The 27,978-nt window shown below is 40.9% G+C and overlaps 1 protein-coding gene across 2 annotated transcripts; it reads left to right on the forward strand.

The window, feature by feature from the left end:
• On the forward strand, positions 1 to 27,956 carry vmp1 (vacuole membrane protein 1). Of its 2 annotated transcripts, XM_034097647.2 has the most exons (12): positions 1 to 166; positions 1,038 to 1,222; positions 1,865 to 1,998; positions 3,113 to 3,203; positions 4,139 to 4,249; positions 12,903 to 13,070; positions 14,104 to 14,235; positions 17,813 to 17,893; positions 20,087 to 20,203; positions 22,293 to 22,354; positions 25,338 to 25,437; positions 26,974 to 27,956. In XM_034097647.2, exons 2-12 carry the CDS (start codon positions 1,133 to 1,135, stop codon positions 27,115 to 27,117), a joined length of 1,230 nt encoding a protein of 409 aa, XP_033953538.1. In that variant the 5' UTR covers positions 1 to 166; positions 1,038 to 1,132; the 3' UTR covers positions 27,118 to 27,956. The 2 variants fall into 2 exon arrangements, with proteins under 2 accessions (XP_033953538.1, XP_071061317.1); XM_071205216.1 differs by lacking the exons at positions 1 to 166; positions 1,038 to 1,222 and having other exon boundaries at positions 1,805 to 1,998.
• The last annotated feature ends 22 nt before the right edge of the window (positions 27,957 to 27,978 follow it).

A 27,978-nucleotide genomic window follows, 5' to 3' on the forward strand; every position in this document is an offset into this window, starting at 1 on the left:
TTTGACAAGTCCAACGTTTGTTACCGGGTGAAGAGGACAGGAAAGAGGTACGACTTGTCACTTGGTTTTTAGCAACAGCAATCTTTTTCCCTTTTATTTGGCGTATATTTTTGTCATAACTACAACACCACAGCGATAAGGATTTATTTTTGATACCTCACCACAAGTAAGGCGACTCGTTATTGCTTATAAACCCCTTGTTTTAGTGTAGAAGCTGCCTAGCTCCCTAGCTTAGCCGTTAGCATGGCTAACCGGTTAGCATGTGGAGGATGATGTGCACGCATTTGTCATCATATCTTGTGTCAGACTGACCCACAGAACTGAGGTTATTTCAGTTTACCACAGGTGTTATTGCCGTGATGCAGTCAGTAATATATGTGCCTTCGTTTTATCTTTTCGTTTGATGTTTTCTCTTAGTTATTACCATATATTTGCAATGCCAGTTTGCGTGTTGACGATATTTTCACACTGACAGTTTGATATAGTCACTGGAATGTAACTAAGTACATTTACTCAAGTACAGTTTTGAGGCACTGTACTTCACTTGAGTAATTGTTATGTTTGTACTTTTACTTTACTACATTTGAGGCATTGTTTTGACTTTATACTCAAAAAGACTGTGTTACAGATATGGATTATAATACACAGAATATAAACCAAGCATAACCTCATTATGTATTAATGTAAAGGGTCAGTTAACCAGCAGTATATAAAGTAATGTAAAGAATCCCCACCTTGTGACAACATTGACATTAATGTATTAAACACATATAATACAAAACATGTAGCGTTTATTTAAATCTGATATACAGTGAAATTAGTACTTTAACTTTTTGTACTCAAAGTATAACTTAATGGCATAATTGCACTTTTGCTTCAGGCGTTTAACTTGTAAACAGAGATGTTAACAGTTTAGTATTGCTACTTGTACCTAAGTAAAATATGTGAGTACTCCTTACTTCTGAATGTGTATTGCTTAAGAGTCATTGGTAAGAAGTTCGTGACAGTCACACAGCGTCTCATGTTCTCTTGCTTAGTAGGAAGTGAAACTACAGCGGGGAGGACGTTTTGAGCCAGAGACACACACTTCTCTTCCTCCTGAACTGCCTGACCGGCTGAAACCTCGATTGCCATGGCAGCCAATGGAGCAAAGTGTGAGCAGCCACAGAAACGGGCCGGAGCCAAAGGCAAACAGAATGGCAAAGCAATAGGTAGGTTTTTTGTCTTTTTGAAACAGTTTGCAGGTCCTGAAACACACAAAACATAGGCTTAGCATCTTTCATGGTACTTATTAAGACGCAAAAACCTTAAAGCTTTGAATGATAAACACATTAAGAAATGGGAAATGCTGTTTTTGTTAAGTACAAAAGGAATTAATTATATATAGAGAGGAGGAATTCAATAAACCTAAAATTATATATATTTACTTTCTTGCTAATACTTTTGTTATAAAAAATGTCAAGAAACAAATGTACAACAAACAAATACACAGATTAATATATTATGAAATCTGTAAATGTAAAATATTAGTTTGTTTGAATAAAAAAAACATGTTTTACTTTTATTTTGCAATACTTTCTTTTTAAACTTTTCACGAAGTTCGAGAAGTCACCCTCATCTGAGTGGACCCTGTAGAGTTCACCCCTTGTTATCTCTGATGGACACAGAACGATATCGCTACATGGTTTGAAAAGTCATAAAAACAAAAAAGCGTGATTCACTTTGTTACTTTCAGTTTCAAAACAGCGACCGTCATGTCGTAGTATCATGTATTTAGCATTACCATTTCAACAAGATTATATAATCGACGTAGAAACAGATGTCGTCGTATGTGAGGGTGATTGCAACTTTGTTTGTTCTCCAGACTCTTTCAGTTAGAGAGAGGCGACAGAGGGATAAGGAGGAGCGCCTGTCTCTGGTGGTTTGGAGGAGGCCCGTCACCACAATACATTACTTCCTTCTGGAGACCCTCATCAAGCTAAAGGAGTGGACGTTTCAGTAAGAAGTCAAACCGGTTTTCTCTACTCTCTTTTTTGTCATGCTACATTTTTCAGGATGTTTGTTCTTCCTTGTGACCTTATTTGTTTTTGTGGAACTTTGTTTTGAACACCAATAAGAAAAGCAGGTTCACGTTGTTTATTTGTACCCGTAGGAAGGTTTTGGTTTGCAGATAAAAGACAAGGGATCCATTGTGACACATGTTTTAAAACAACACAGGCAAAAGGGAAAGTATCCAGCAAGTTAATAATAAATACATTGGCATTGCTTCCATAGCCTCTCTTTGATGCTGCTACAACTTGTTACTTGTGCGATGCCTGCTGGATTAAGCTGTTTTTTAAAACGCTTTGTTCTACAATTTGGTCAAACTAACCTCTGGCCCAAAAGAATAAGCTAACACTGTGTGCAAAGTCAGCATTTCACACAGAACTAGTTACCGCTGTAACTGTCTGAGGCTGCAGCCACACGAGAACGGTAACGGTATCCGCTACAGTTCTCTATCATAGACGGTTCGGCCACACGAGGCCGACAGGGAAACGCAGAAAACGATAACGGGTCCCAAGGTGGGTAGATCTGGGGACGAAACGCTCTGGGGGACTACCGGAGAGATTTACAGCAGGAGCAAACGCTTGCCTCGGGGAGGGAGAAAAAGAGCCAGAGCGTACACCGTGGAGAATAAACAGAAGGGCAACCATGCACGGCAAGTCTTCTTCGCTGCTTTTGGTGTATTTTGTGGCAGAAGTACAGCGCCACTTACAGGCCCGGCATATGTACTACTACTACTACATACTACATATGTACGGCATATGTACTCCAGCGCTTTTGAGCAGTCTCGTGTGAAAGGACACGATTCTGGTGCCTATTGCGTGTGGACGGAAGACTTTTTTGATATCGAATTCGGTTCGTTTGCGTTACCGTGGCTCCAGTCTAAGGTTCAAGGTCTCCAGGTTCAAAGCTATTTGACCGAGATATTTGTAAGATTGCGCAAGCACACAAATAACTATAATAAAAACTAATTTCTACAAGAAAATATAAGAGATAAGACACAATTGTTCAATTTTTTATGTTGGAACTTGTGTCTTTAACAACATTTTGTTTGATTTCTTTGTTTCAGGCTTTGGCAGCGACGAGGCCTGGTGTCCTTAGTTCTGGTGTTATGTTCTCTGTTCTCCTTCGCCTACTCCACGGAGGGCTCACACCAACAAGTAAGGCTCTCCTGACTTCAGTGATGTTAATAATCAACACCATTGCTCCACCAACAGCCTGTTTAAAGGTTAATGATAACTCACTCTTTGTCCATCTAAAACATTCCACGAGGGAAGCTTGTGTTGGGAGATAATGAAGTACGCACTGTTGTCAAGTAACCCTTGGACATACAATCAGTCGGCTTCAAGGTCCGCTACAGTTTGTGACAAGCTTCAATATAGATTCTTATATCTTTCTAGATTGTTCACATTTATAATGATGAAGTAATATGTAATTCACTACAAATAATTTAATCATAATACAGTATTATTTGGAGGCATCCAAGGACACCTGACAATGCATCAAAGTAATGCTCTACAGGTAGAAATATATTAAAATAAACAATGAGATTACAAATTATATGCACATTTAAACTTTATAAGCGCTACCCAGTATGTGAAATAAAAAATATATAAATACATTTAAATGAGCTCCTTTTTTCTGCAGCTGGAAATTATTGCGCCCATAAATTAAAGGAATAAGAATAAATATTTCTTTTAAATACAAAAATAAAATATTTTAATATAATTATAAAGTGCATTTCTTACAATTTTTTTTAAGTTTCCTCATAACATTTATACTTGATATTTGTGTATTATATCAAAATAAACCCATTTCCTTCTAAAAAAATAATAATAATCTAATGCAACAATAACTTAAAACAAAAAAAGAATGTATTTGCTTATTCATATGTATTGCTTTTGGCTATAATCAAACCTTGACAACAACAGAGAGAGTCATGTTAAACATTACAAATATTAAATATGAGTACATGGTAGCATCCAACAGTTAATGAAAGACACAAACAGTAATTAACTGTAAAAACTAAAATAATGCATTAATGCGTTTTTTCTGTCTTTTCTAATCAGTTTTCTGTTACTTTCTTCCCCTTCAGTGGGTTAGCTACCTGGAGAAGAGGTTTCTATGGTGTGCGTACTGGGTGGGTCTCGGGATCCTGTCCTCAGTGGGCCTCGGGACCGGCCTGCACACGTTTCTGCTCTATCTGGTAAGACAACACTTGTTTGTGGTTTGTGAAAAGTGCACACACCAGTGAGCTGGGTTAGAACAGAACAAAGAGAAACACTCCAGCATCAGGCTCCCCTGCATTCAAAAGGATTTGCAGATTTCCATGCACTGGGGCTTATGGCGCATTTCCAATGCAGGGCCTCGCACGGCTTAGTACGGTATAGTTAGGCCTTGGTAGGCCAGGCTTACTTTATGCTGCGTTTCCATTACAGTTTAGGAACTGGGGTAGTAACGATAGTAACTCAGTGTAGGCGGAACACAAAACCAACATCAGCCGTTAGCTGTTAGCCCTCAGGGCTCACAGCTCCTCATATCTGTTCAGAAACTAGACAAAAGTTAAACAAGTACAAACGTGCGTCATGGCGAATACAGTTGCTGGTTTATTTATGTCTGTATAGGCCATTGTTGTGAGTGTGGACAGTTGGAGCATATACTGCGTTAGCTTAGCCGATCTCCATTCAGAAAACACGCATTTTAAAAGGTTTTCCGCCTGCCGTCTGTCTGCAGACTTGTCAAAGCATTAATTCATGGTTTTTACTAACCGGTATCAGTATGTTGTTACTTCGGAATCATTTAGAAACGTGTATTACAATTAAATCACGGTCAAATATGTTCATCTTGTTGTAGTTGCCAGCGATTCTCTCACTAGTTTAGCATACTCAGCCCGGTTGTTGGCCCGGAATGAACCTCGATTTTGGAGAGCCAGAAAATTGAAAAAGTACCCGCTAGCCGGAACTACGCCTAGTGGACACGCAACCAAAAGCGGGCGGGGCACGGCAAGGCAACGCTTAAACCGCGTTTAGTCCCCTTTCAAAGGACCTGGGGCCTCATTTCTAAACGGTGCGTACGCTCAAAGATGGCGTACGCCAGTTCTATTTCGTATATGGCTTCGCCCTCTAAGGCTATCGCTATTGGGTTATCCCTCTGCGCCCCCGCGCAGCACTGAAACACTTGTAGTCCACGCCCACCCGCTAGGTGGGCCCCACCCTCAGGCCTCCTTCCGGTATAAATAGGAAGGGGGCCCGGCAATCTGCTCCCTCTTTTCTTCAGCAACCAGCACAGTACTGAAGCACAGGAAAAGTCAAGTCATGAGCAACAACTGTGTCCGTGATTGTCCCTCATGTAAGACGGGGTACATCATGAGCTACACGCGATATGCGAAGCCTGCCTGGGCTGCTGCATCTTGGTCTTCCCCCTGTTCATGTATTCATTTTTATTTGAGGCATGTCTCCCATTCCTCTCTGACGCACCCTGTACTGGGTGTCCTGTTGGAGTGAGTGACATCAGGGAGCCAGCTGTGCGCCTCTCTCCTGCCTCTCGGCACGCGGAGAGCGGCCCTTTTCCCCTCGTATGAGAGGGATGGTCCTTTTTCCTCTGACACACTTTGTACAGAGTGCCTGATCAGAGTGAGTGACGTCAGGGATCCAGCTGAGCGCTCACCTACCTGTCTGACACGCAGAGAGCTGCTGTTCCCCCACTATGATCGCTGGGCAAGGTGGGACCTTCGTCTCTACTTTCTCACAGCGGCCGGTATGTATTGTTCCAGCCTTCACCCCGTCGGGAAGATAGGCATGTTTTGCTATGTTCCAGGGACGGTGATGCGCCGTTACGCATGGCACAAGGCAGGGGGGTGTTATTGAGCAGGTGTGTCTGTGCTTCTAGTGCCGGGCGGACCCAGTGGGGCGCAGACTACATCATGCTTCGCCCTTAACCCAATAGCGATAGCCTTAGAGGGCGAAGCCATATACGAAATAGAACTGAGGTTACCTACTGTAACCCAGCTTCTATGAGTAATGGCGCAGCCCTCTAAGCGCTGGGCCTCACTGGCTCTACGAATAGCTGAAGAAAAGTTATATTGTATGGGAGCAGATTGCCGGGCCACCTTCCTACTTATACCAGAAGGTGGCCCGAGGGTGGGGCCCACCTAGCGGGTGGGCGTGGACTAAAAGTGTTTCAGTGCTGCGCGGGGGCGCAGAGGGATAACCCAATAGCGATAGCCTTAGAGGGCTGCACCATTTACTCATAGAAGCTGGGTTACAGTAGGTAACCTCAGTTTCTACGCAATGTTTGCGATTTATAAAAAACAAACTTGACGGAAAAATGTACGGTCCTCCACGCAAACTCTGACCCATGCGTACGCACTAAGCACAAACACGGGAGAGACGAGAAACTGCGACACCGTTGGCAGAAGGAAGGATGGAGAGAAATATGTGGAAATAATATCCACGAAATGTAGTTTGAATGAGTTCAAGGCTTTTATTTATCATACGTGCACAGCTACAGTGTAGTTATGACGATGCAAATCTTAGGTCACAGGCTCCTCCAACAGTGCAACACAATAAAACGGATAAACACAAACAAATAGTGCAAGTAATAAGTAAATACAAAAGGATGGAATGATATATATATATATTAGATAAATAATTTGTTATGTTATGATGTTGTTTCAAGTTCAGTTGAAAACAGTGTCGGTAAAAAAGTAATCTACTTGCCCACCGGAGAAAAAAACAAAACATAACATTAATTTCCCCTGAAACCCCATTCATATCTAGTTATTCACATGTTGTTTCATGATGGTACCACCCAAAGGCGGAAACATTATAAACTCAGTCAGTCTCAATTCTGTGTGTTTCTGAAAGATGCAGACAGATTTAAATAACATACAATTCCCTAGATGTACCTGCCTAAATAACTCTTAGTTGTATTTCCATAAAGCCACTGTGTGCATATAACTGTAGTCGCCAGAGGGTGGCGTCACACTCCATATTCTCTGTCTTCTTTAAAGTGGGACCCGTCAGTGCTAAACCAAACGTTAATTATTTCCCCGACAGTCACAGAATGACTGAGTCACCTAACTGTGTGTCATATGTCTTGGTAAAAAGGAGAATTTGGCAAAAATAAAACCATAGTTGAGCCTCGTCCGCTTTAGGGTGGGGATGATGTGGCTTTTCTTCTTTACAGCATGTACAGATGTGGGTGTGCTGAGTCAGCTGTTTTCACCACAATGAAATCATGGGAAAAGATGTAACTGTGACCTTCCTTCGAGAGTATTTGCACTATTTCCATTATTGCTGTGAAGCTCACCATGTGTTTGCACAAGTCTTCGATTGTCTTTGTGGATTACTTTATATCCTTTTCCCCACTATAATGCAGAAGTCAAACCGGTTTCTCTCCTCTCTCTGTTGTCGTGCTACATTTTTCAGGATGTTTGTGCTTCCTTGTGACCTACCTTTTCCCTTATTGGTTTTTGTGGAGCTTTGTTTTGATCACCAATAAGAAAAGCAGGTTCAGGTTATTTATTTGTACCCGTGCATTAGTAGTGCTGGCTTTACTTCTCTTCCCCACCAGTCCGGGCATCTTTTGTCTTTTTCCCCTTAAGATTATATAGCATTTCCCCCAGCTATCATTTTAAATACACTTCTAAAATCATCCCCTTTCCTTTTCATTAATGGCTCTTTTCAAGCTTATGTTCAGGTTCATACTAGTATTAAGTTTCTCTACAGTGACATGTTCTCATACTGCCTGTGCTGCACCCTTTTCACCCTCTGTCTGAAACCAGAGCCCAGTCTGCTCTGATTGGTTAGCTGGCTGTCTCTGTTGTGAATCGTCAACTGCTTAGAAATGTCCCGCCCCTTGGCCTATCATGTACAATATGTTGGTGCGCTAACCAGAGGCGGGGGACTCAAGTGACTTGACTCGCATATTTTTGGGCTTGAAACTTGCTTGACTAACATTGATAAAAGACTTGACTTGACTTGGTATTCATGACTTGAGACTTGACTTGACTTGAGACGGATGACTCGAAAGGACTTTACTTTTTCAAATTAAATATTTGCATTTGTTTTTGTATTGTACGGAACCCCTAAAGGGCAATGGAAAAAATATATATACTGTATCTCGTTTGCACGAGAAAGTTACCGGAGCGCCAAGTAGGACGTGGAGCACACGGGAGACAAGCGTTTCATTGCAGACTGTAATGTGTATGTTGGGAAATGGCAGTGCATACATTATTTTAGATATATTTCGAACTCGGACTCTCATTCACTTCATGAAATCGCTACAGCACCAGGAGGCAGCGGGACGTGTAACTCCACCTCTGAGAAGTGCAGCACCAGCGCGCAAAGAGCTGTGCCTTTTACGCAACGCCTTCACTGTGTTGACTTTCATTAGAACAGCTAAAGAGCGACCGCAGGCTGCTACGTTTTAACCACACACACACACCGCTACACACATCGATGCCCGATTAATCCCCCTATTACTCGTTTTATGAAGGAGAGGTCCGTTCACTAAGGCGCATGATGTGTGTGTGTGTGCTCAGCTCTGCTCTGTTCTGTGTGTGTTTGGTTTGTGTGTCTGTCCGACAACGGCATTTGTTTTCAAATGACCATGAACAGTAATTTACACACATCTGGCCAACTCCATATGTATATGTGGGTGTTCCCAAATGAAAGAAATGTGTTTAATCTTAATGTCGCACTGTCTGCACACACACACATCATGCGCCCCGGTACATACACTAGTCCGTTGTATTGGCTTTGATGCAATATTTCTTTGTGCACAGACACAGTTAGGAAAACAATGAGACCGTGTCATGTGGGAGCACCTTACAGACCATGGAGAAATGCTGTGACCCTGCTGAAGGGGAGCCAGGGCAGGAGGCTTAACATGTTGATGTCAAATATTTGTGTTGTACTCCACTCCCGTTATCACTTTAGAGCCCTTTTAGAAAGTATAGGGTTAACATTTCAGCGCCCCACTCTCCATTGCCGTTTATGTTGAAAATAAAACAAAACTTTTCATAACCACAATATTTTAACTGATTTAAATGCGGAAACTGGAGTTATTCATCAGAATTTCGTATGACTTGACTTGCTTGACCTGAGCAATGACTTGACTTGCTTGACTCTCACCACAGTGACTTGGGACTTGCTTGAGACTTGTAAGTTAAGACTTGCTCATGACTTGCACATGTATGACTTACTTATGTATGAGTGTTCCATAGTTATAGTTATTTTGGATGTAAAAAAAAAAGATGAATCCAACAGAGCACTGTCTATGCAGTAGCTGGTGGAGAGGGTGGTGCCGGATTATCCATAATAAAGAACAGTTTATTCAGAGTCTTCCTCTCCAACACATCTCCCAAAGTGGCTGGTTTTCAGCAGAGGACTGAGCCAGCCTTCTTCCAGGGTGATGGAGAAACTGCATTCCTCTCTGATGAGGACGGTGCTGTCCATGCCAAAGCTGATGCATGAATCTGTGACGCTGCCAATGTCAGGAAACTCCCCAGTGTTAATGCTGAAGGAAAAACCACAGTTCCCACCTGCACAGTTCAACTGAATGTACCTCAATCCTTAAGCATTCATACATTGCCTCACAGAGAGGTTGATATCATAATGCTCCTGGAAAAGGGGGTTCACATATCAGCATTATCTGATGATTCATCGTGATGTTCTGGAGGTCATTGCATCTTAGTGATGGATTCAGTCACAATTGTGTGGTTGAAATAGGAAAAACACACCGTTGCTTCGACTCTGGATCATTGTTTTAAGAAAGCTTCTTTTAGATATTTATCTTTTTTTAAATGTTCGAAGATAAGGATTATTATGTAAATCCAACCCTTTCGCTTATTCATCTGTTTGGTTTAAATCCAATTATCTGCACTTTAAATATCCAGTGTGTATGATGCCAAGATGATGGATACTACTTCTGATAACTGCATGTCAAAACTAAATATGCCGCTGTTTTTCAAAATGCCTCGAGGATTGTATTGTACAATGTTTGGGGACACACAGGAACCACACCCAATCATTTCCTTCCTGGGTGAAAATGCCAAAGCAGAGTGCCGTGGAATTTCCTGATCTAATGCATGCAGCTAAGACGATAAAGTGTTTTAATGACCCCTCCTGTTGAGTCACCTTCCCAATAACATGTACATGTTTAGACCCAACACTTCAGTATTTTGGGTTTTAAACCAGTTCTATTATGCCTGGGTTTATATCCACTTGAATAATCGTTGTTGGGTAAACAAGTGGTTTAAAAGAATCAGAAATGTTTTATTCGTCCCGTACATGAACATGTACTTTGTTACAGCAACATGGCAGTGTAGAGAGAAGGCAGATTGAGTACACATTTGTGGTAAAAAAAAATTAGATACCAGCATTATAAAGTAAGTGAACATAAATATCCTTGTATGTAAATGTGCTTTGCTGACCTTGGTGAACGGAAGTATCGCTTCCAGGATGTCCGCTGGGTCTTAAAAAGTATTAAAAGTTGATAAATCAATTTAGCGAAAATTAAGACTATTAAACGGCATTTTCCAAGGCATTACATTTTGTAGCTTGTTTTCAATAAGTGTATAAATGGTCCAAAGAGGTTGTGTTCTACAGTCTGCCTGAATGTAGTCATTGCGTAGGTGTGTAGTGTGATTCTGTGTAGTTTATTGATGGCATCCCGTTGGGTTTGACGTCATCTGAACAGGACGTCGCACGCTCACTGCTTGATAGCGCGAAGCTCCGTTTACGCCGGTTGTTAAACAACATCGTTATGGGGAAATGCAAGTTTGTGTCCAAATGGTTGGAAGATAAGGAGGAAGGACAATCAATACTGTATATAGTGAATGTGAGGTAAAGTGTGTCGCCAAGGTTACCGGTTAGAACTCCAAGTGGCGATGAGGTCTTAACATGTGTGGAAAGGGTCTTAAAAAAGGTCTTAAAGGGATTACATTTGACTTCAGGAGTCCTGCAGACACCCTGCTGTCTCACTATCAGAATTTTGATTTAGAGACATTACGCTTTATTCATTGGGGTTTCAATGAACTTTGTTGCTTCAAGGGGTCTACTGGCAGTGCTTTTGCCAAGTTGTCCTGTTGTAAAAATGAATAATAAATTGTATTTGATGGGTACTTACTTGCTGATTCATGACTCACTAAACAAAGACGTTTGGTAAATGTCTGAGTAACATCATTGTGACTCGGCTCAGTGTCATGGAGAAATGCTGTTAAAAGGAGTTGAGTGGGGTTTGAGTGTGTTGTGTAAACTAAAGAAGCCTCCTGTGTGCTCACACTCCGTGGGGGGGGGGGGGGGGGGGGGTTTAGCGTAACTATGGGGGGAGCCGTTGCAGTCAACACAGATTAATTGTGTGCCGTCCACCTACTGTCAGGGCTGCGTGCATCACCTGAAGGAGGCATAAAGGAGGATCTGTGTTACAGTTACAGGTGGGCCGGCTGGTGTTGAGGCCAGGTGGCTCAGCCAGACGTCCCGACTGAGAGAAATGATATACCTGCCTGTCAGAGACTCTGACTCAGCTGCTGTTTGTGCTGATGAGTCTGTTGGCACACAAGCTGCATTTGTTCATGAAACTAGGGCTGCTTCTAACAGTCATGTTCTTTATTCATAAATCTGAGCAATAGTCTTTTCATCACTTAATGAATCAGAATCCCTTTTTTAGTCCCACGGAGGGGAAATGTGCGTAGTTACAGCAGGGAAAAGAGCCACAGACAGCTTCATGTTACATTATGTTAAATATGTGACATGCATTTAATAAAAAAAAGCACTAAGTTATGATGTAATACAAAAATAATATATAATAAAAAATAAAAAGTTACATAATTTAAAAAGATACACATCCTGTAACAGTTCTTAGGATTTAGCAGCCAGGTATATGTTACAGTTATTAACGGCATCTATATATATTGCACATCTAGCACATATTGCACATAGGTGGTTGGTATTTAACAAGTTACAGAATACACACCTTGTAACAGTTCTAAGGATAATGAAACATTTGGTTTACAAAATGTCAGAAAATAGTAAAACAATTCCAAGCCAGTTCCTCATAATCCAGTGTCTTTTATATGTCAGCCCAAAATAAGATATTTAGTTAAATATGATTTTAAACAAAGAAAAATAGGAAATGTGTGTATTTGAGAGGCTGAAAAAAACGCATATAAAGAAGAACTATCATCTGCTCCTCTTTTACAAGAAACACCATATTTACTTGTATTTGCCTCTCTATTTAACTATTCTACTAATCTTGTTTATTTCAGGGGGTCCGCGGGGTCTTAAAAAGTATTAAAAGTTGATAAATTAATTTAGCGAATATATTAAACGCCATTTTCCAAGGTATTACATTTTGTAGCTTGTTTGCAATAAGTATATAAATGGTCCAAAGAGGTTGTGTTCCACAGTCTGCCTGAATGTAATCATGGCGTAGGTGTGTCGTGTTATTCTGTGTATTTTATTGATGGCATCCCGTTGGGTTTGACGTCATCTGAACAGGATGCTTGATAGCGCGTGAAGGTCCGTTTACGCTGGTTGTTAAACAACGTCGTTATGGGGAAATGCAAGTCTGCGTCCAAATGGTTGGAAGATAAGGAGGAAGGACAATCAATACTGTAGTAAATGTGAGGTAAAGGGTGTCGCCAAGGTAACCGGTTAGAACTCCAAGTGGCGATGAGGTCTTAAAATGTATGGAAAGGGTCTTAAAAAAGGTCTTAAAAGGTCTTAAATGTGACTTCAGGATTCCTGCATATACCCTGTATTTCCTTTTCCCGGTCCCTTTGCTGTAACGCTGTAAATCTGGGAGGAATAAAGAACTATTCATTCTGACTGTCCGTGTGTCTCCCCCTCTCTCAGGGTCCTCACATAGCATCAGTGACTCTGGCAGCGTACGAGTGCAGCTCCACAGACTTCCCCGAGCCTCCGTACCCGGACCAGATCGTCTGTCCTCAGGGCGGGGGGCTGGAGGGAAGCATCTCCCTCTTCTCAATCATGTCCAAGGTCCGCCTGGAGGCCTGCATGTGGGTGAGTCTTTGAATAAAGAGCCTGTGCAGTGATCCACGCGGAACAATGCCACGAATGTTTGGCAGTGCGACAACCATGACTGACCACGTGAGAATCATTCATCCTAATGAATTCACCCTCTTTTCAACATGCCTATCCCAGGGCAAAAGCGTTTATCATACTTCTGTATTTATAGGACCCCCGAAGATACTTTACACAAAGCAGTCACAAGTACAAACTTAAGTTGATAGTGGCATGAACACAGCGATGTGAGATGTCCTCAGATCTCCTTCAGAATGTGACTTAAGTCAAAGTAAAAAAAGTATTGGGATGGAAATACTTAAAGTATCAGAAATAATCAATACATTTGATTTTTCTTATTACTTACTTAATAATTAATATTAATAATAGAATAGTAATAATTAATAATACTTAATAATCTCATATATTTTTTAATTGTATTTTTCTTATTTATTATTGAAGCAAAAATGTGCAGCTGTGCGAAAAGGTGGAGCTCATTTAAATGTATTTATGTATACTTTATTTATTACTTAATATAATTTTGTGTAGCCTTGGGGGCCCGGTAAAGCCTTTCTGATGTAATGATATCGTAATTAATATATATTGATTTTATTTGTGTTTGCGGTCAGGTAAATGAAGCAAAATATACGTCCTAAAGTACCAAAACTAAAAGTACTTATTATGCAGAATGGTCATTTTCAGAATAACATATTAAATCACTGTATTATAATGCATGCAGGAGAAGCTTACTTGTTATACTCTTAAGTATTCTTATCCATTATAATACATCATAATTAATTAGCTGGTTTATATTTTGTGTTAGGTAAATGCTGCAAGTAAAAAGTAAAATGTTTACCATAAATGCACCATAAAAAATAAAATACTCAAGAACAAGTACCTCGTCCTTTTTACTCGAATACAGTAATGGAATAGAAGTTACTTTCCAACGCTGCATTAGAAGTTGCCTGTGGGTAAATGTGGTAAAAGGATGTTCAAACTCTGACTCTGAGCGTTTCTCTTGGGGCTCGTTCAGGGTGCAGGCACCGCCATCGGAGAGCTGCCTCCGTACTTCATGGCCCGAGCCGCTCGGCAGTCTGGAGCCGACCCAGAGGACGAAGACTACGAGGAGTTTGAGGAGATGCTGGAGCAGGCCGAGGGCGCTCAGGTCAGAGCTACACGCACACGCACACACACACACACACACACACACACACACACACGCACACACATTATGAGAGCCATCGGCTTTTACAATATTAACTCCTTTGTAAGCAGGCTTATATATTTGTAAGAAGATTTTAAATTGACTCCATTATATAGAGTGGTTTTCCATTTGCTTTTACATTTACAATTAAACATTCACACACATTCATACAGTCACCCACACACACTTTTGGCCATCAGGAGCAATTTGAGTTTAAAGGTGGCCTATAATGCTTATTTTCAGGTCCATATTAGTATTCTGTGTCTCTACTGTGACGCGTTTCATGCCCATCACATACAAAGTGTTGGAGCGCTAGCCAATAGAAGCACAAGTGTTGCATAGTGATGTCACTAAATAAGTAATTAAAGGAGTAAAATGGAGGCGTTTCAGGCAGGGGGGGGGAGAGAAACTCCCTCTGGAGGGAACACAGGGATTTTAGCATTTGCAGACCATTCACACAAACTTATAACACACTAGAGGGAAGGGAATCCCCGAAGAGATGAATATGGCCTCTTTAAGTATCTTGCCCGAGGACACATTGAACTGTTGTCTGCAGGGCCTGCGAATCAAACCAGCAACTTTCAGATTGGTAGACGACGGCCACTAAGCCTCACAGCCACAAATATAAACAAATATATACAAAAATGAAAGACGCATTACCCACCTCAGATGAGCTCTTTATTAAACTTGAAGGGGCTAAAGTTACCTCAATGTATGATTTGCCTTTCATACATTTTAAGAATTTGAAACACAAAAACACAGGACGATAGATTGAATTCTCTTTACCCCTCTAAATTCTCAGATTAAGTGAAAAAGTAGCCTGAACTCCTTTCTTTCAATAAATAACTTACAGCAGCTAAATGTAATATTTAATTAGTAATTCCTCTCCAGTATTTACACTCGATGAACCCACCCAATGATCAGTTCTGGTCCTCATCTTTATAATGCACAACTTGTGACTTCAGTGAAGCTCCTCCCTCCTTACACTTCCAGTAAATCTGTCTGTTGGTGGGTGAGTCACCCCGAGCACAACTCCCCCTTTAATCATCCCTGGGGCTAAACTCTCCCTGCCTCCCGTCTTCTCTGTTTTCACCAGCCTATAATTTGAATGACAGACAGTTTGTGTCAGGAGCCGGGCTCACATGACTGCAGAGATCAGATGCTGAGATCAGCAGCAGCAACAGGCAAATGGAGAAAACGTGAACAATAAGGCTAAAGAAGCCAAAATGCCTTCAGATATTATATTGGATCTATCTATTGGTCATCAAAACAGAACTTAAATAACAACGCCAAAATAAGAAATGCTTAAAACTGAAATAAAAAAAACTTGAAAATGTGAATGATGAGTAAGCAGGAATTAAATAATTATAAAAAAGTTAGGCTACATATAACAAGGGGTTGGCTGGGAGAAACAAATATATAGAGAGCCGAAGTCCCTCCCTTTCCGGTGGAACTCCATGGGACCTTATTTCGGAAAAATTATGTATTGAAGCGAGAGAAAAGTTATCTTTCGATCCCGTTTGAATTGTGCCACGAATCACAGATATGATGTTTGTCATTCTTAAAACATTTCCAAGTCAAAAAAGTCATAGTTTGCCGTAAAACTGTGAAGTAACACTTATTTGTGTGTGAAACCGCTCCATGAACTACATCTCTGGTCTCGCACAACACAAGCCACCAACACCAGAATGAGGTGGAAATCATTACACGTCTGGGCATGTTGAGAGCTGCTATTACACAAAAGGGGAGTTAGTCGGTTCCGTAAGAGCCAGCATGCGGGACCGGCTGTACAAGGTTTCTGTGAGTGTTCAAACGTGTGTAATGTGTTAATGTCAGCTAGCTAACATTAGCTAACAAGCTACACTCCTGTGTCACTAGTTTTCTGAGTACCTTGTCCTTGCCAACACTAACGCCCCGTCTACACTACAGGCATCGAAAAATGCTTTCAACGCTTCGCCCATTCATTTGAATGGGGTGACGTAGAAGATTTTGAATCTTCGCCGAACTGCATTGTGGGGAGCATGGCTTTGCATCACGAGCATCAAAAGTTGAGCAATGTTCAACTTTTGATGCTCCCGATGCTTTCGAAGCTGGCATCAGCCAATCAAATCCCATTTATGCAAATCCCGCCAGTACAAGCGCTAGCCAATCGAACCGCGTGCAAGCTGGGAGAGCCAGACAGCAGTTCATTTCCTCATATTCCAAACGAGAAATTACGGTAGCAAATCACCCGGTTCTTTACGACCAGAACTATTTACCGGGATACAAACCGGAGGAGCCAGGCATGGAGGGAGGTGGCAGAGGCAGTGGGTGAAACTGGTAGGTTTTCGCCTGTTTGGGGATTTTATATCCAGTTTACTTCGTTTTAACATTGCTATTGCTTTGTATGCCGGGGGCGGGCGGGAGATTCCTGATTGGTTGTTGGTCGCCTTTGGCGCGAGAAATCGCCAAGCCTCAGACACGCCCAGCTTCAAGATGTTTTGATGCCTGTAGTGTAGACGGGCCGTTATCCACAGCATACACAGCGATCACGCAGTTCTTAACGAGAAAACTAGTTGCTCAAACAAAACACAGGAGTGCACCTTGTTAGCTAATGTTAGCTAGCTGACATTAACGTTACACATTACCCTCGTTTGAAACTCACCTCGGCTCTCACGGAACCGACTAACTCCCCTTGTGTGTGTACAGCTCTCAACATGCCCAGACTTGTAGCGATTTTCACCTCTTTTAATACTTTTCGCCTCATTCTGAAAGAGAGAGGTGAAATGTGCCAACGTGACGGCCATCTTGGTGTTGGTGACGTGTGTTGTGCGGACCAGAGATGTAGTTCATTGAGCGGTTTCACACAAAACAAGTGTTCTTCACAGTTCTACGACTATTTCTTTTTTTTTTTTACTTGCAAAATCCTCTTAGAAATTGACAAACATCATGTGTGTAATTCGTGGCACAATTCAAGCGGGATCGAAAGATAATCTTTCTATAATAAGGTCCCATGGAGGTCCACCGGAAGGGGAGGGACTTCGCCTCTCGATAAATATAAATCAGGGAATAAAACAAAAGAAAATAACAAAGATCTATGAGAAACAACATGAGATTTTGAGAATTAGAAACTATTTGAAAATAATCAAAACTATTAACAATAAATGTATCACTTGTAAACTTTAATGCTATGTCCGATGCTGTGAAATTGGCATGACATAAAGAAATAAGACTGCTTTGAAGATTTAAACAATTAAGCATGTTATTGTGGAGACTAAACTGAAATATATTGCTTCCAAAAATGTCCGTTGATGGGATGCCAGATTTAGAAACTGCCTCTTAATCTCCCTCCTGCATCGGCTCTGATCTCCACCGTGTAACCACAGACATCCCCCCCCCCCAGGGAGGGAGATGGCATCAACAGATCCCTACCACACTCACCAAACCCAAATAAATAAATCTCTAAGTGCTCAAAAATAGCCGGTTAAAAGAATACAAATATATGTTTACAATGTAATGTGAATTTAAAATGTTTTTCTTTTGTTACATTTCTTTGCAGGGTTTGGTCACAAGAGCAAAACTGGGAGTTCAGCATATGGTGCAGAAAGTTGGATTTTTCGGGATCTTGGCTTGCGCCTCTGTAAGTGACATTTTCATTCGTAATATAATGTCCCTGCAATTTCTACTACATGCATCATCGAAGTTTCATTTCACAAATGACAAACATGTGTTGCTGTTGATGCAAAAAGGAATGAATTGCCTGTAATAGAGCATACCTGCCAACCCTACCGATTCGGGCGGTAGACTACCGCTTTTGACATGTTTCTACCGCCTACCGACTTAGCTGGTTTTCCCTACCGAATTTCAATCTTCCCAAACTATAACAAATAAAAATGACACCACATAGACACTGGACTTGACTTTTGACGGACACCGTTTGCAGCGTGTCTGTGATCCCATCATACAAACAGTCCTCTGTGTTTCTGAAAGAGAAACAACGTGCAGAGGAAGTGCAGCGTTACCCCCGGGGCTGATGGGTAATGACTCCCAATGACTTGGGGGAACAGAGACGAGGCTTTTGAGTCCTGCAGGGTTTCCCCGTTAATATCAGTGTCTCGAAAGCACATGTTGGCGACTGAAAGACATCCAGTGTTTGGTCTTTTCCTGAAGCATCCTTTACCTACAATGTCTCAACTGAAAGAGGACCACAAACACACAAACAATATAATACCATTTTGGGATATTTATCTCCCATTCTTTCACTTTTTTTGACTAGTGAACTGCAGCAATCTGAAAGCCTGTACATTATTTATATCACACTTTATCAGTAGAAAAATGCAGGAAACGACTTTTTTAATGCAGTATTTTCTGATTCATGGCGCAACACAAAGATATTTCGCTCTGTGCAAACCTTTGACTCTAATATGTGAACAACATGAAACAAGAATATGAACCTGGCTTTATCCAATGTTCACACAAGAGTTCTACATCCTGACACATCCTACACCGTCTCAACTGAAAGAGGACCAGGAACACATTCAAAATATAATAACATGTGGAGACTTTGGGATATTTATCTCCCATTCTTTTACTTTTCGGACATTTTACAAACCAAACATGTCGTTGATGTCACTGTTTACCAAACTACCACTTTTTCTGAAAAATGCATAAAATGATGCAATATATGTTAAACACATGGTTTATACTGTAATTACTGGGGTTCCATTTCTTCTGATTACCTAATTTGGGCGTGCACATTTGCCGAGCACAAAGCTACCTCTTTTGGATTTGGAAAGGTTGGCATGTACGATGGAGTGGTGCAGAAATGAGTCCATAAACCGGGGAATTAGTTAGCATTTTGCATTTTGCCAACTCCGGTTCCCTTGTCTGGAAATCAACAGTTTTTTGTTATGTGTTTTTGTTTGTTAGCCTTAAATAAGGTCTGTGGTTAACACCAGCTGAAGAGATTTTAACATTCTGTTCTACAACATAAAATACATCAGTAAATATCCCACTGTTGAATTTAAAAACGGCGGTTGCTAACAAGTCTCTCAACGACTAAACGTCATCACGTCCAACATTAGCCACTTTTAGCTTAGCGATTGTGACATGAAGTCATGTTACGGTGCTGTAGTTCCTTTATTGCCTGATGTTAGCTGTTTTCTTCAAACATCTTTCAGTGGTGTTAATGTCTGAGATGATTCTGCTGAACAAAGCTTGTAAGTGTCATGATCGTTTGTTTGCCACAGATCTTATTTTCAGCAATAGTCCAAAATCCCATGGAGAAATCCCATTGCTCTTTGTGGAGCCCTTTTGTTGCTCACGTCCGGACCAGCCTACACAAATACATCATTACTGCACCACTCTGGGTCATTTAGACCCCATTTACACGGGAATGTTTGCGTTTACGCACCGTATGCGTTTTCAAAAAAGTCTTCCGTTCACACGCATTCGATTTATTTAACGTGTCCGTTCACACGAGACCGCTGGAAACGCTGTAGTATATATGCCAGGCCTGTAAGTATCGCTGCTGCCGCCACAAAATACACCAAAAGCAGCGAAGAAGACCCCGGAGCATGGTTGCCATGGTTGCCCTTCTGTTTATATTTCATCATTATCAGAAAATGATCGTATAGAGGCGTACAGACGGATCCGTTTGACCCCCCAGAGCGTTTAGTTGTGGGGGTCCGTTTCTATCGTGTTGTTACGGCCTCGTGTAAACGAAAGGGATATACGCAAGAGAAACTATGCGGATACAACCCGTTTCGTCCTCGTGTAAACGGAGTATTATAAGACTGTTGCTCAGTTATACTATCCAATGTGTGTGTTTCAGATCCCCAATCCTCTGTTCGACCTTGCTGGAATTACTTGCGGTCATTTCATGGTGCCCTTCTGGACCTTCTTTGGAGCCACTCTGATTGGGAAAGCCGTCATCAAGATGCATATACAGGTCAGTATCTCAACAGAAGAGTTTGTGAGAGCACCAGCTCACCTAAAAGAAAACCAACATTTCTATTTCAACATAAAACATAGAGGCAAACAGCATCTTGGCTTCAGATATGACTCGTGTTTTCATCACAGTCCACATTGTAATAATGCTTCTACAAAAACTCCACTGGTAAGAAAGGAAAGGGTATGCACTGCGGAGTGATTCACCACCTCAAAACGTGTGGGAGAACAAAGATCAGACCTCGAGCTGAGATCATGGGTCCGTCTGTGAGGAACTCCTGATTGATACTTCTGGTTTACTCTTTGTGACTCCGCTCCTCTGAGGATTCCTCACTCTGGGTTTAGCTTCGGGATGCCTCCAGAGCATATACACAGACGAAGAGAGGGAAGCTTTTAAGGGGCTTTAACAAGACTTTGAACAATCGGCAATTACCGAGCGCATTGTTGAGTCTGCCACCCAGTGACTAATATAAGCTCAGAGGTGGAAGAAGTACTCGGTGCCAGTCAATCCTCAAATGAAATGCAGAGTTAAATCCCAGGTCAAATGTACGTTAAAAAGTCTAGAACATACTGTCTTCAATGATTGTAATTGTATGTTAAATGTTGTTTTTAAATGTAAGGGATAATGCACAGCAAGGCAGTCAGGTGTCTGTCTTCCTCTGCTGTTCCCTTTAGAGTTTCCTTCCTGTCTGTCTTCTTCTGCTGTTCCCTTTAGTGTTTCTTCCTTCCTGTCTGTCATCTTCTGCTGTTCCCTTTAGTGTTTCCTTCCTATCTGTCTTCTTCTGCTGTTCCCTTTAGTGTTTACTTCCTGGCAGTTTCTCAATGTCGAGTATACCTGCTGTAGAGCCACTATTTCAAGTATACTACGTCATCGAGTGGCGCCGAAGGACTGTTTAAATGCATGTTAAATGCCCAGCATTCGGCGCCACTCGATGACGTAGTATACTTGAAATAGTGGCTCTGCAGCAGGTGTACTCGACATTGAGAAACGGCCACTGTCTGTCTTCTTCAGCTGTTCCCTTTAGTGTTTACTTCCTGTTTGTCTTCTTCTGCTGTTCCCTTTAGTCGTTACTTCCTGTCTGTCTTCTTCTACTGATTTCTCTGAGGTTGAGCTCTCTGTCTTTTAACCTCTTTCCGTCTCTTGTTCTCTTTTTGTTAATGATATGAACGGGAAAAGTAACTAATCTTGTCAATTAAATGTAGTGGAGTCAAAGTAAGTAGTAAAATAAAAAACTCAAGTAAAGTACCTCAAAATGTTCCTTACGTGTAGTACTGGATTCAATGGACTTTCCACCACTGTATAAGCTTATATTAAAATGCGGAGTGTTAATCAAAAGTGAGTTGCTGAGGGTCTATTCATGTCATGGTACCAGCTGGTGATCTCACTTTGAGGAGGAAGTATAGTGGACATGAGAAGCTAGACATGAAGGAAATGAAGCAGACTGTAAATCGCTGAGGGGGGGGGACTCTTTGTGTTTGTCCCTTTTCAAATCTCTCAGGCATCACGTGTCACATCCTGTCTGATTTTGTCCGGGGGGGCCGTGTGTCATGCTGTTTAAAGCTGATCAGTTTCAGGGAAATATTGCGGTTTTGCCCCCCCAAACACAAACCATACAAAGCCCCTAGAAGCCCAAAATGATGCTTAGTGCCCGGTTTAAATTGGTAATTAGTTTGTCTGCGGACAGTGGCAGATGTGGCCTCAATTGACCACAGCTGTGCCACTACAGTTAGATATCCTAATATACAATATTTTTATCCAACAATATATACTTCTTAGAGACAATTGGTGTGTTCTTTAATTCTTTATTTGTTCCTAAATTGTTCTTCTGATGTCTCTAACCTGGTATATAAGGAAATGTATAATTATATGTTGCGTTACATTACATCTGGCCAAAGTGACTTACAATAAGTGCAATCAACCATAAAGATACAACTGAACACCAACAAGAATGCAGATGTATCCACTTTAAATGAGACATCCCTTGTTAGTGCTTGTGCATTAATGGCCAATGTATGATACGTGTGTTGTTTATACCTCTATATGATCAACAAGTAATGGGTTTGAATTATTTCTTCCTTTTGTCCCACAGAAACTTTTTGTTATCATTACCTTCAGCAAGCACATAGTGGAGCAGATGGTGTCACTCATTGGGTAAGTGTGTGTGTGTGTGTGTGTGTGTGTGTGTGTGTGTGTGTGTGTGTGTGTGTGTGTGTGTGTGTGTGTGTGTGTGTGTGTGTGTGTGTGTGTGTGTGTGTGTGTGTGTGTGTGTGTGTGTGTGTGTGTGTGTGTGTGTGTGTGTGTGTGTGTGTGTGTGTGTGTGTGTGTGTGTGTGTGTGTGTGTGTGTGTGTGTGTGTGTGTGTGTGTGTGTGTGTGTGTGTGTGTGTGTGTGTGTGTGTGTGTGTGTGTGTGTGTGGGTGGGTGGGTGGGTGGGTGGGTGTGTGTGTGGGGGTGTGTGTGTGGGTACTTTGTGCAGTCATTGTCTTTCCCCTGGTTTTGTGGTTAGCGATACATTCGTAAACATTTTCAGATGTATTTCGACCACTGATTGTAGACCCTGTACGAATAAACACTTTCACTGGGGGGGGGAGTACGAGCATGCTTTTTACATTTTTCCAGACAAAGATTTCTCTCCCCCCCACCCCCCCACATGCAATTAATCTCTGCAGCATTGGTGGTCAGGCATGTGAGGTCCCATCTGAAACGTGTTGTTGGTCTGACTCACCGAGTTCAGCTGTGACTGAGAGATGGACGAACACGCAATCATTTACTTAGAGAAAAACTAAAGAGACATAAAACATAATTGTAGTATAACAATGATGTGGCTGTTATAACAAGGTTTGACTCCAAATAATGTTTTTTTAATTAATTTATTTTTTAAAAAAAATAAGAATTTTCTCTAGGTAATAAAATATTTTGTGACTAAATAAATAGATAACAATAAATAAATAAACTTTCTTTGACTTTTATAACAGGTTGTGACTGTATAATAAATAATAATAATAAATGTATTTAATTCAAAAAATAATAAGAACTTTCTCTAGCTGATTAAACATGTTGTGACTCTAAATAAATAATTAAAAACAAAGAAGAAAATAAAGGAAATTTAATACATAAATTAAAAAAGGAAAACACTTTTTCTGGCTATTAAAACAAGTTGTTACTCAAAATATATAATAATTTATAAAACACAATAATTGGTCGTTTTTTTTACATGTTTAAGTTTTATGAAGTAATTCCGTAACCTTAACTTGATCCCAAAGCTTTACGGTGATGCAAGTATTAAAGGAGAAAGCAATAAGATAGTAGGTCCAGTCGTTGTTTGTCCTCAGGCAAGATGATGTCCAGAGGAAATGTTTTCTTTTTGTTATTAGGAACTAAAGTCCCAGGTTCCTTCCCATGAAGTCTCGCAGTGACTCGCGATGAGTGTGCTAGTGAGGATACAGGATGTTTGCTTTTTGGGGGGAGAATAGATAACAAGAAACAGTCAAAACTAGTTGGGCTTCTTTGGAATCAGCACTTCCTTGTTTAGTAAACTGTCTGCCAGTGTGTTTTGCTTAGTCAAGTCAACGTGTTGATCTAACCTTGGACAGAATTGAAATCATGCAGTGGAAGTTTCTTCAGCCTGTAGTAGAACATTAAGTTAAGTTTTGTCATCATGTAAGACTCATGTTAAATATGGGGTATGTAATTTATTTCAAAAACACTTTTTGTTATATTCCATGGAATGCTCTTAACATCCCGATAGCAATGAATACATTAAATGCTTTGACAAAAGATCCATACAAAAATGTCATCTCTGGAAGCCGTGGCGCTGTAAAAAGCACGACCAATGAGCCGGCCCGGCTAAAGTAACTGGATGGCCTACCTGCCTGTCAGCTTTCCATCTGTGCACAAAATTATCTCGTGCCCTCATTGGTCATGTGTGTGTTGGAGGAGGGGCTCTGTAAGGAAGTCTGGAGGAAGGGGCCGATTTCTTTTTAACGCACTCAAGCTGGTTTCTCCATTCTTACCTGCCTCACCTTCAACTGTGCCCCTGCTGAACAAATGGTCCCTTTTTTGTATACTTTTTTTACGGGAATCTTTTTGTAATCCTTAATTCGCCACAGAAGGTTTTGGTATTTTTTGTCTAAATTTAACTTCTCTGTTTTTCGTTTGGTCACAACATGTTTTAACAGCGCTGAATTTTATTTTTACGTTTCTCATTATTTAATTGTTTTTAAGTCTTTATTCAAATAATGTTTTAACTTGTTTTTTGGAAATACATTTCTTTTTTTTGGAGTTGCAACATTCTACAACCTTAATAATAATCATAGCCTTCTTTAAAATTAATACTAAATCTGTGGTTTGTTAAGACATTAATGTTCTTACATTTAGGTTTTAAAAGTCCTCAAATTGTCCTAAATGTCATTTTATAGGTTTTTAAATGAATGTTTTTCTATAAGTTCTAATAGGGTCCTAAGAATTAATTAAGTTGTTGCTTGGTGGGAGAAAATTGAACCACTGTTATCTATAAACCTATAGATTACCTATAAGATTTGTTATATATCACTATAAACATGTCGATAGATTTGTGCAATTGAAGTAATTGTGGGACTTACATATTGTCATAGGCTCCATATTGTCCTCCTTAGTTCTGCTAAAATGACGACCATGTGAGGAAATGTGTATGACATGTTATTCTTTGTGATCATAAAGTGAGTTAAGTTAAAACCTGCAGAGACCTCGTCTGATTGGCCCCCTGGTGAGCTCACCCTCACTACCATATAAGGGCACGAGCACACCCTGATTAGATATCTTTCCACCAGAAGGCAGCTATGGTGGTAAAAGGTGATGACATCATGTCGACTCACTTCCTGGTTGAAAGGCTGACACTATAGAGAGCTGAGGAGTATAAGAGGAGGGCTGAAGGCTTCCTGCTTCACTCCTCACTCCTCTCTGCTGAGTGAAGGAGGTAGAGGCTCCAGGAGGGGCCCTTCAGCAGGGGCCCCTCAACAGCTCTCACAGGGGGCTCAGTGAGGAGCTTTGGTAGTGTTCAGGGAAACAGAAGACAGGGAATAAGATGTTCAAGATTCACTGTTGGGCTCCCTGACGAAGGTAAGGTGCTGAAATGGTGAGTTTTTGTTCCTCCTGCAGGGCTGTGCCCAGAGTGGGGCCCTCGCTGCAGAAGCCCTTCAGTCAGTACCTGGAGGCCCAGAGGAACAAGCTGCACCACGCCGGAGGGAGTGCACCAGCGGTGAGAACAACTCTTTGTTTGATCAAGAGAAGCCCTTGTTGTTAACAGTGGTACTTCTACTTTACCTGAAGATCTTCAATGTATGCTTCTTTATACTTCATCTTTTAACACAGTATTGTACTTTTTACTCCACTACATTTATACGACAGCTTTTATGAGGGTGTCCGCGGGGTCTTAAAAAGTATTAAAAGTTGATAAATCAATTTAGTGAAAATTAAGGCTATTAAAAAGTATTAAAGGGCATTTTCCAAGGTATTACATTTTGTAGCTTGTTTTCAATAAGTATATGAATGGTCCAGAGAGGTTGTGTTCTACAGTCTGCCTGAATGTAGTCATGGCGTAGGTGTGCAGTGTGATTCTGTAGTTTATTCATGGCATCCCGTTGGGTTTGACGTCATCTGAACAGGACGTCGCACGCTCACTGCTTGATAGCCCGAAGCTCCGTTTACGCCGGTTGTTAAACAACATCGTTATGGGGAAATGCAAGTCTGCGTCCAAATGGTTGGAAGATAAGGAGGAAGGACAATCAATACTGTATATAGTCAATGTGAGGTAAAGTGTGTCGCCAAGGTAACCGGTTAAAACTCCAAGTGGCGATGAGGTCTTAAAATGTGTGGAAAGGGTCTTAAAAAAGGTCTTAAAAGGTTTTACATGTGACTTCAGGATTCCTGCAGACACCCCGTGTATAGGTTCAGACTTGTGGCTAATTCAATACATAAACATTGACATTATTTTAATGATAAGATATCCAGCAGCAGTTCAAGAAAAGTAATAACAGTTATCTCCAAATGTACCAGCTGTGATGAATAATCCAGACATTTTAAATAAATATCTTTCCGACATAGGCAATGAATCTTAACAATTATTTTAACTTTATGTACCAAAGTTCATTTTGATGCCAGTACTTTTACTTGAATAGGATTTTGAATGCAGGACCTCACAGTGTTTTTACTGCTTAGTTCTGCAACTTATTAGAACTTATTCCACCTCTGGTTTTTAATCAACAAAATGTGAGCTCTATGAATCTATTCATTTGTTAATATTAACAATATAAATGCACGTCTCTTGTCTTACTCTGAGCTGGGAGCTTGTTATAGCGTAGCCCAACGATATTTAATTTTTAAATATAATTTAAAGTTTGGAAAGGCAGATAGCGACACATTTACCTTTTCTTTGTTTTAGATAAATGCACAATGCTTTTTAGAAGAAGGGAATAAAATATATGTAGAAATGATATGTAATGTGCCCTCTAGTGGACAAAGTATGTAACAACGAAACGGATCAATTTCTTTATTCAATAAAAAAAACGTAATGTACTGGAATGACAACAAATGGGTGTGGGACACAAACTCCTTATGGAGGGAGCACAGGGAGTGTAGCCTTTGCACAGAAACCTATATAACAGACTACAGGGAAGAGAACACCCAAAAAAGCCGAATATGGCCTCTTTAAGTACACTACTTGAGTAAATGTACTTAGTTAATTTCCACCATTGGTAAATAACAGCTTATGCTCTCCCAATGTTTGTGTTCCCAGGATGAGAACTGGCTGTCGTGGGTGTTTGAGAAGGTGGTGCTCGTCATGGTCTGCTACTTCGTCTCCTCCATCATTAACTCCATGGCTCAGAGCTACGCCAAGCGGCTGCAGCAGCAGAGGCACTCAGAAGAGAAGACCAAGTGATGATGAGTCAACAACAACAACAACAACAACAACAACAACAGAAGGAGCGCCGCAAACATCCAAGTGACTGTGTTTGTTTCTGCTGCTGCCTCCCCTCGGCCACAGCCACTCACAACTTAACAACAAACCTCACCCCCCCCCCACCCTCCCCCTCTCCCTCCCCCATCCATTCTCAGAGGCTGACTACTGAAAAACAAGCACTATGTGTCGGTTTGTGTGTGTGTACGTGTGTCGGTGTGCGCTTTTGAGGATGTCCCTTTTCAGGTTTTGTAGTTCTTCCTCTCATCTCACTCTAGGTTTGTCTTGTAGTGCGATTGGTCTGGTGTTACTTTGAATTAACCCTTTGTTGACCTCAGCAGTAAAGCAGCAGCGGTTTGGTGGGGGCTGTGTGTGTGCAGCGCCCATCAGATGCCTTATGCAAGACGGGAGCGCCTGACTTCCCTTTGAATATAGTTCTTTATTCATTAACTTGATTTTTATTTAATTTTTGTAACATTTACTTTTTTCAGCGTTAAATTATCCTCATGTTTCTGTCCGGTTTTAAAAAAAAAAAAAAAAAAAAAGGTGAGACCAATTTCTCTTTTAAAATGTTGGAGGGAAAAAATAGCAATATCAACTTAAAGCAGTGTGGTATTGATGGTTTGCACATTGTGTAAATATCTTAATATCTTTTTTTGACGGTATGCGCAGATGTATTTCTATTCTGATGGTCTGTGTGGAAAACAAAAAAGAAGTGATATCATTTGTAAAAGTGACATTGTACTATGAGCTAACTAGTCCCATTTCTATTCTGTACATTTAGGTTGATTCAGATCATATATAAAACGTGTAAATCATTGCACCCGTTTCCAAGTCTGTCTG

This window comes from Pseudochaenichthys georgianus, chromosome 13 (genome assembly GCF_902827115.2).
Source record: "Pseudochaenichthys georgianus chromosome 13, fPseGeo1.2, whole genome shotgun sequence".
NCBI classification, from domain to species: Eukaryota; Metazoa; Chordata; class Actinopteri; order Perciformes; family Channichthyidae; genus Pseudochaenichthys; species Pseudochaenichthys georgianus.